Here is a 9,505-nt window from a genome sequence, read left to right on the forward strand (position 1 = left end):
TTATGATCTCAAGGGGGAGACATCAATAAACAATAAGCAAATGAGTGTTCAGAGGTTATAAATATTATGAAGAAAGTGAAATCCAGGTTAAGGAAAAAGAGAATATCAGAGGTGTTATTTAGATGGGATTATCATAGAAGGCTTTTTTGAGGTTCAGACATTTGAGCAGAAATTTGAGATGATGGAGTGTGAGCCATGTGGGTGTCTCAGGGAATAGTGATTAAGGTAGAGGGAATGACAAGTGCAAAGAACCTGAGGAATGGCATGGAGGCCAGTGAGCTTGGAGTGGTGGGACACAAGGTGAGGTTTTGCTGGCTTTCTCTGATAACGCTTGCCTTCACTCCAAGTGTGGACAGTTGTGGGGACTCTCCATGGCTCTCTAAGAGGGAGCCAGGAAGTCCACTGGAGATGGAAAAGACCGAGAGGGCTGGGGGCCTGAGTGAATTCATTCCTGGGGTGGGTGGTGGCATTTCCTGTGAGAAGCAGCAGTGGGATGTGAGCCGGAGATCTAGTTCTGCCAGTGGTAGGTGTGGAGCAGCCATGTTACCCAACTGTGACTGGTTCCTTTGATGATGAAGAACATTTCTTGTGTACCTTTAAAGTATAATTAATGGTAACACATGAGGATTTGGAAATGCGTTTTAGCTGAAGTGGTCATGGAGATTTAAAAAGTCTGATTGTCTTCCTCTGTTCTTCACCATGTCCCTCTTTCCACCCCTTCAAAAATGACACCTTTAACCTCATGCAGCCTTCATGACTTTGAAACACCTGTCAATGGAAAGAGCACTGGACTGGGAGGGGTGGATCTGGGGTTTGTGTCTATTTTTGTCACATAACATCTTTAATTTTAGCAACTCCTGCCACTTACGTGAGCCCTCATCTCCTTCTTTGTAAAATGAGAGGATTTGGACTAAGTGATCTTTAAATTCCTTTCTAGTTGTATTATTCTCTGCTTATTTATCCATGAGAAGCAGTCAGTGGCACGAAAGCCATATTGAGAATGATTAATGCTCAATCGCTGACATATCCAGTAATGATAGTAAACTTTTTCTTCAGGTATTGGTAAACAAGCCCAAAATGGTTCTGGAATCAACTTCACTATCATATGTTCCTTGGTTAATCCTTTCTGTGTGTTGGTTAGACCTGTTCTAGGCCACTGGAGAGAAGGAGGTAGTTGAAGTCAAAACTGACCACTGTCTCCCGCCACCAGCCCCTGCCCCACCCCGCCCCCACCACATCACAACTTTCTGGTCTGCTCTTCAGATTACTGAAATCTGCTGAGTTGGATCTGCATTGCCTGGGGCCAGGTAGTTAAGGGTCATGCAGCATAGGGAAGAACTGCCATTTCTTTTCTGATTGGGTGGTGTAATAAAAATTGTTGAATGTTTTCAGAAGCTTACTCTAAGAACCTGAACTTGATCTTCAGCCTAAGGTGCTTACTTTCTATTAAATTGCAGAGATTACCTATGTTAGGAGCTTAAATTATATGTGAAGATGGTAAAGGGAAACAGTACATTAATTAAAAGCTTTCTGGGCACAAAGGTGTAGTGAGAAGAACTGCATGTTTTATCAGCCTATTCTTTCAACTGAAGTTTCATTTTCAGTCAGCTTCTTGCCTGACCATCTTCCCTTTTCCCAAATGTTGAGAGGAAGAGAGGCTTTTATATATATTTTCCGTAGGAATTTATTTCTGGGGAATGCAGAAGTATTTTATAGCTACAGGAAAGTGTATTGCTAAACAGAGCATTTGCTAGTATGAATTCTTTCTAGCTGAGAGTTACAGAGACAAGGGGGAGAGGGAAGAGTGAAAGGGAGAAGTACTGGTAGTCTTTCAAACTGCAGGTTGGTAACCCACAAAGAGATGCTTCTGAAGGGTCAGTTCTACTTTACTCTTCAAGAAAAGTTGTTAAAGGAGAAAAATTGTGCCTGTTCCTTTCCTGCTGCATTGTGTGAATTGAGTTGGCATTAGCAATAGTCAAAACATTGAGAAAATGAAGAGAAAACTTGTCAAACATGAACTTGAATTTTAAGTGTTTGAGAGAACTGATTTAATAGCATTTTTAACATTCCATTACTTGCTGCTGGTTTTACATCATGCTGCTTCTGATGGCAGTTGAATCTATTGCGAGTTGCCATTATTGAGGACTTCTCCTACTCTTTGAGGATGAGCTTTCCCTTGGCCTGCAATGAGAAGAGCTGTTTTCAGTAGACAGGAAGGTGCCCAGTGTTTCTTGAAGTAGAGAATATATGTTCTATCTGGGTGCATTCCCTGGTGTCCTCTGCCCTAAGGCTTATATTTCGTAGATGGAGTAATAAAAAACTTTGTATCAGGGAATGAACTACATTTATTAATTATTATCCTTTAAAAAGTCATGTGTTCCTTAAGTTGTTTGCTCTTTTAGAGGTTGTAGCATATAATTCAACAGAATTTTAGTGGCAACTCTCTAAATTTTTGGAAACTGAAAAATGTAATAATAATGCTTTGAATTTTGTGAAACTGATTAGAAAGATACACGTAGTGTGTTTTTCTGTTGAAGATAGACCTTTTTTTCTGTCTCTTAAGGAATGTTTTTCTGGTATGGTGGATATTGCAGGTGATAGAAAAGCAATTAGAAAAATTAATTTGCTGCATAGGTAGTTGCAAAACCATATCTGTAGTTGTAGTTTAACGACCTGTATGCACGTTTTTCCTCTGCCACATGTTTAATATCAAACTTTTATTAAGTATGCAAAGCTTAGAAATATAGAAATATATAGTTGATTTAACACCTGCATGTTGAAAAATGTATCAAAAATTGGATTACACATATCTTAGTCACTAATACATTAACCTGGGCACAGTAACCGAGACTCTGTTGGGAACCTGAACATGTATAAAAATTGTGGTGTAAGGTATAAAAGAGCTTTGCTGTGTAAGTTCATGGTTAGAATTTTGTCTTGAAAATAAGATGAGACTATACTTTGATTAAAAAGGGCACATAGATGTACTCTAAGGCATTTTTCTAAAGCATGGATGTATATAACCTTTTGTGTGAGATTAAACACACAAAGGCACTTCACAGATTATTGTTACTCTGTCCTCTTTGTACTTAATTAGCCAAATGGTCTGCTCAGAACTTACTTTTTCCCGGCAGTTGATCCAGTCCCCTGTGACAACTCCCCTTGGGCTCATCATGTTGAAGACAACTTCAGAAGAGCTGGCTTGTCCCCGTGAGGACCTCAGTGTGGCTCGGAAGGAGGAGCTGCGGAAGCTGCTGCTGGACCAGGTGCAGACGGTGCTTGGGCTGCTGACAGGTGAGCCGTTGGGCCGTGTGGAAAGTTGGGCTGGCTGCAGGTGCCCGGAGCTCAGGTCTGGCGCCTGTAAGGTTTAAGCAGTCGTTGGAGCTGTTATTGAGATTAAGCGTGAAAACAAGAAAAATGTGGTGCTGTATTCTAACACCTAGCAGTGTCTAACACATGGCAGGACCTCAACAAATGTTTTGATTTTCCTTATAGTCTTTCATTAATTGGTCCTTACTACAACTGATTAATGATACAGATCAGGTCACAGGAAATGTGATTACAATGCCAATTATGGCATTCTAAGTAAGGTGGGTGGTAAGCAGTTTATTTCAAATAACCTGAATTTAAGATGAGGAGAAATAGGAGGAGTAGGAAGATGTGAAAATTTCAAATTCTGCGGAGGGAAGTGAGCCAAGGTGTGCTCCCTATGCACTAGATTGTAGTTGTATGTAGCATTGTCTTCGTCAGCTTGTCTGTCTGAGTAGAGCCTTTTGACAGGTGTGAAGAGTATGACTAAACCAAGAGCAAGCTACAGAATGAGGCTGGAGGGTGGGAAGGAGTGGAGCCCCTGGGCCATGTGGGCTGTGGTCTCAGTGCACGCCGTGAAGAGGCGTGCCAGGAGCCTGGGCTGCTTGGGGAGGGAATGTTGTAGTGAAAAGAAGAGTTCATCTCCACTTCCTCTACTAGGGTTCTTCTTGGATGTCCAGGAACTTTTCCTTTTGTATCTGTTACAAAAGTGCTTGATGTGGTGTGGGCACTTAAAATTGGCCACTAAGAATGCACAGTTGAAAGTAAACTTGTCACTTGTACCCTGTCCTTCTTCATAGCCCTTGGGAAACCCAAACCTCAGAGCATTTATTCATTTGAAACACACTGACACCCTCACCTAGATGTTAAATTTCTGGCATTATGGGCCAGGTCTGATACCTCTCTGTCCTACTATGTGGATATCTAACACTTTAAAATTTGAGATATGATTCACATGTCATAGGATCTAGCATATTAAAGTGTAATGACTTGGTGGTTTTTAATATATTCACAAGGTTGTGCAGGTATCACCATCTAATTCCTGAACATCCTCCCAAACTCTGGCAACCACTAATCTATCTGTCTCTCTGGATTTTACCATTTGGACTTTTCACAAAAGTGAAATCATACAATACATGACCTTTTGTATCTGGCTTCTTGTCCTTAGCATGAGATTTTCAAGGTTTATCCATGTTATAATATTGAATGTCTTGAGAACAAAGTATTTTCAAATACTTTTATGATTATCTTATATGCCAGGTTCTATAAGGAGATACAAAAAAAGATACAGTACAGTCCCTCCTCTAGTAATGCATGCTATAGTCGGGGGGAAAGAAAGAGAGATAGTTATAAAAAACTGATGTGTTAAAGAGAGTGGAGGCAGGTTTTATGTGCAAGCAGAACCCAACAGGCCGGAGGACCTTCTGGAGAAGATGACAGCTGAGTGGCATTCTGAGGGACAGACAGGTAGCAGTTTGTCTGGGGAAAAGGTCAAGTTGGGATTTGTGGGGAGGAGAGCAGGTCAGAGGGTGATAAAGAGAAGGACACATGGTGAAGGAACAGTAGACAGCTCAGCATGATAAAGCCTTGCGTGCAGGGTGAGGGTGAGGCAGATGGGGAGAGCAGAGGCCAGATGCAGGATTGTGGGGGATGGTGCTGCATCCTGGGTGCAGAGAGGGTTAGCAGCAGGTTTGTAGGGAAGGATAATAGAGTTTAGAATACCAAGTGGTGTTGTCCAAGAACAAATTGGACATACAGTTGAGAAAGGGATGTTTAAATACTGACGTTTGATCAAAGATATCAATAAATTGTCTTTCTAAATCTGGTTTTCATGTGATGGACTTTATTTTTGTCTTAAACTCAGTTTCTCCTTTCTTGGTAGGTATCTTGGAAACTGTCTGGGACAAACACAGTGTTACAGCAGCCACCCCACCACCATCCCCAACCTCAGGAGAAAATGGTATGGTCTGCCACCACATCCTTCTGTTTCTCTTTGTAAATGCAGTTGGGGGTCTCAGCAGGGTAGTAGTTGCTTGACACTGTGCAAGATACAGATGCTCATTCTTCCTTAATCTATTTTTGGCTTTTCTGCCCATGTTTTCTGAGTACCTAGCTTTTCTTAGTTCCTTGTTAAGTACTTGTACTTTCTAATATAATATTTTGAACAATGTGTTTTTGTTTCTTCCTTGCCCATCAGGAAGATGGCACCTTTGATCTTCTGTTATCCACTGCCATCCCCTCCCCTGAGTTTGTAACTGCTGTCCCTCCTATTTTGTTTTTCCCTTTTTCTCAAATTTCATGGCTGTATTGCTCTTGCTGAGGTTGGTATGAGCCTGTGGGCTTACAAGGTCTGCCTTGCAGTTGTGCAGGGCTCAGGGGCTCAGGATTTGGTTGGCAGCTGAGTAGAGGGGATGTGGGACTGTGGAGTGCTTTCTTCCCCACTGGGCCCAGGGATAAGTCTTGCTGGCCTGGACAGATGGCAGACTGGTGTAGAGTAATCACTGTTGACTTTATATCAGTTGAGAATAATATGCTAAAGCACACACATATTTGCAGTGGCCATTAAATAGTTAACTGGTGGCTAGTTGTGGTCCACAGTTATATTAATATCTTTTTCAAAAGTCAGTGCAGTTCACCTAAAAATGGCTTTCAAGGATGGATGGAAAGAGGAAATTGTGTCTGAGAAGGAACTTTTAGTTTCTAAATGCTTCTGTTTACACTGAATGATCGCAAATGCTTTTCAAGTAGAGTACGTCCTATGAGTAGGTACATATTTCTTCCTCTATTGTAAAGGTTGATGTGGCTAATGAGAAATATTGCCACATCTTTTTCCTCCACCCCAAGGAAATGGGTTGTTGAAATCAGACATCTCTCTAAGCCCAAGCTGTTTTATACAGCCTGTTGTTAGTATGTGGAAGTTGAAATTCTTACAGTTTACTGTAGAATTGAAAGTATGTCATGATGTTTTGAGGACCACTTATATTTGGATTAAAAACTGATACTCTTTTGTCATACTTCTTAAATAGAAAACTATTACAGAGTCTAGAGTATATTAAAAGCCCACAGGAAATTGAACTTTATTTGTGCTTGGTAGTGAACCTTCTTTTTCAAGATGGGTATTTGAGGTGACTCAGCAGATTTATATTTTGCCATACATAAATGGTTAAGAAAAAAATTGCAAATGATGCAGAGATTTGATTTTAGGAGTGTGTATGTACACCTTGGAATCTCTTGTAGTTTGTCTGATTTTGAAATCATTTCATTTAAACCATAGTTTGCAAAGATTAGTTCTTTTGCATTAGGTTTGTGTTTAGATAGTTGGAATGTGAGCTTAGCATCCAGTTTAAGTTAGCAGCAACAGGTTTCCTCCAGTAAAACTTGTTTTTCTCAGATCATTTTCCAATACCAGAAGCTGTTTGGATTCATTCAGTACATGTTCTGAGCTAACTGAGGCTAAGTATAAACTTAGTTTATACTTTGATAGACTTATTTTCCTGGAGGCCAGGTTAGAGAATGTCTGATATTACAGATAAAAAAATATGTTTGCCTCCTTCATGTGTTGCCTAGGTTTTGTTAATGAAGATAGGTGAATTAAAATAAGGACTAACTTCACATTTCCTTAGAAATAAAACCTAAAAATATGGTGCATGCTTCTTGAGAATTTCCTTTTAGACACTACTTAAAAATTTTGAAGTCTTGACCTTTAGTATTTGACAAAAAGCAAAATAAATTGAGACTGGGGGAGCTTTGGGAGTTAAGTAAGCTTTTAAGCTGATATACTTCCCCTTTTGAAACAAGTAGAATTGCATGGTCATTTGTTATGCTTTTTCCCTCTTGATGACAGTTGCAGGTGAAGTCATCAGTTCTTGCTTCATTATTTGGATGCTGCTGCTGATTTAATCAACATTTTGGTGCTTTTGCTCAACTGCCTTTGTGCATTTAAGACACCAAGTTAAGCTGGAAAACTCAGAGAAAATTATTTAGCTTTTTTGACCATAAGCTCAGTTTTATGGAAGGAATTCATTCTGAGAAACTTTAGGTCCAGTTTGTAAGCCAGATAATTTCTAAACACCCTCTTTCTGTAGTCCTTGCCTGGGTGTCCCCACCCTGCATGAATCCCCATACAGCCTCCTGTCAGACTTAGCCCTCTAGGCATTTTTGGCCTCTTTCCTCACTCTTTTGTAATGTTATTTTTTATCTGATCACTTTGACAGAACAAAGTCCAGGAAACTAGTTTGGATATAGAAAAAGTTTGAAGGGTGCATATGGTTCATTTCTCAGAATAGTTCCCCAAATTTTGTTGCCTTATCTCCTAAACTCACCTCACTGGACTAGAGTCCTGTGAAGTAGATGATGGTTTATCACTCATTTACAAACTAGGAAACTGGGGCTCATAGTGGATAACTTGCCAGAGGTCACATGGCCAGTAAGTGGTGGAACAAGGGTGTGAACCCATTTAACCCAAGTCTGGGCACACTGTCTTTGTCCTAAGTTTGCTGTGTTGTTTACTCACGTCACTGCTGTCCACCTCCTCCCCCTAGTGTAGAGTCTCTGTAGATGTCTGAGGATGAAATGAGGGAAGACATGGCTGCCTCTGTGGTAGTTGCTTCCCCCTGCACTTGTGCAACCATAGTTTCCTCTTGTCCTCACATCTTTTTACTCAGACAAATGGAAAAAAAATGAACAAAATGAAATTATATAAACACTGCCATTCTGAGTTAGCTTTGGTTGTTCTGCAATGAAAATTAAGGGACTGATCTTTTTTTTTTAAGTTAAAGTATCATTGATAAACAATCTTATGTTGGTTTCACATACACAAAACAGTGGTTCATCATTCACCCATATTATCAAGACCACCCTCCATTGCAGTCACTGTCTATCAGCATAGTAAGATGTTATAGAGTCATTAATTGTATCCTTCGTGCTCTACTGCTGTCCCAGTGACCTACCTATGCTGTGATTGCAAATTTTAGCACCCCTTAATCCCGTCCTCCCTCCTCCTACCCTCCCCAACCCTTCCCCTTTGGTAATAACCACTAGTCCCTTCTTGGTGTCTATGTGACTACTGATTTTTTTTTATTCTTTCTGTTTTGCTTTGTTTTTATACTCCACAAATGAGTGAAATCATTTGGTATTCATCTTTCTCTGCCTGGCTTATTTCACTGAGCATAATACCCTCTAGCTCCATCTATGTTGTTGCAAATGGCAAGATTTCTTTTCTTTTTATGGCTGAATAATATTCCATTGTGTGTATGTACCACATCTTCTTTATCCATTCATCTATTGATGGACATTTAGGTTGCTTCCATATCTTGGCTGTTGTAAATAGGGCAGCAGGAAGCATGAGGATGCACATATCTTTTTGAATCAGGTGTCTTGTTTTCTTTGGGTAAATTCCTAGGAGTGGAATTCCTGGATCAAATGGTATTTCTATTTGTAGTTTTTTGAGGAATCTCCCTATTGCTTTCCACAGTGGTTGAACCAATTTGCATTCCCACCAACAGTAGAGGAGGGTTCCCCTTTCTCCGCATCCTTGCCAGTATTTGTTGTTTCTGGTGTTGTAGAGAGTGGCCATCCTAACTGGTGTGAGGTGATATTTCATTGTGGTTTTTATTTGCATTTCTGTGATGATTAGCAATGTGGAACATCTCTTCATGTGCTTTTTGGTCATTTGTATTTCTTCTTTGGAGAAGTATCTGTTCAGGTCCTCTGCCCATTTTTTAATCGGGTTATTTGTTTTTTGGGTGTTGACACATGTGAGTTCTTTATATGTTTTGAGTCTGATACCCCTTATTGGATAAAGGACTGTATCTTTCATCTGCATGGCATATAATTTCAAATATAGATCTATACATACTCTGGTTATAGAAAGTTTTTCAGGGTGAAGATAGAGTAGCATGAATTGATTGAGACTAATTTATACCTTTCTCATTTCTCCCAAGCTCTTTGCAAATTGCAAATATTTGTGCACTTGCAATCTTTTCCTGTATTCCTTAATAAATGGCCTATAGAAAAATGGGACTTGGGAGGATTACTTACAGCTTCTATGATCTCATTTTCTCTTCCTAAGGGCTCCTTGAATAGAGTTTCTCTCTACTTTACTGGACTGAGGCTACATCAGATCAGTTTTGCCTGGCAGGGGATATTGGGCAGTGTGGAGAAATATTTTGGTTAACCTAACAGGAGGAGTGAACAC

The 9,505-nt window shown here is 40.1% G+C and overlaps 1 protein-coding gene across 2 annotated transcripts in view; it reads left to right on the forward strand.

The window, feature by feature from the left end:
- Positions 1-9,505, forward strand: part of XPO6 (exportin 6) — a 118,437-nt gene that overhangs the window by 47,864 nt on the left and 61,068 nt on the right. For both annotated transcript variants that reach the window (XM_036992127.2, XM_073215361.1), the window contains exons 5-6: positions 3,135-3,294; positions 5,192-5,269. In XM_036992127.2, coding sequence (XP_036848022.1) covers positions 3,135-3,294; positions 5,192-5,269 — 238 coding nt within the window. The remainder of the gene's footprint in view (positions 1-3,134; positions 3,295-5,191; positions 5,270-9,505) is intronic.

Source organism: Manis javanica, chromosome 10 (genome assembly GCF_040802235.1).
Source record: "Manis javanica isolate MJ-LG chromosome 10, MJ_LKY, whole genome shotgun sequence".
Lineage (NCBI taxonomy): Eukaryota > Metazoa > Chordata > Mammalia > Pholidota > Manidae > Manis > Manis javanica.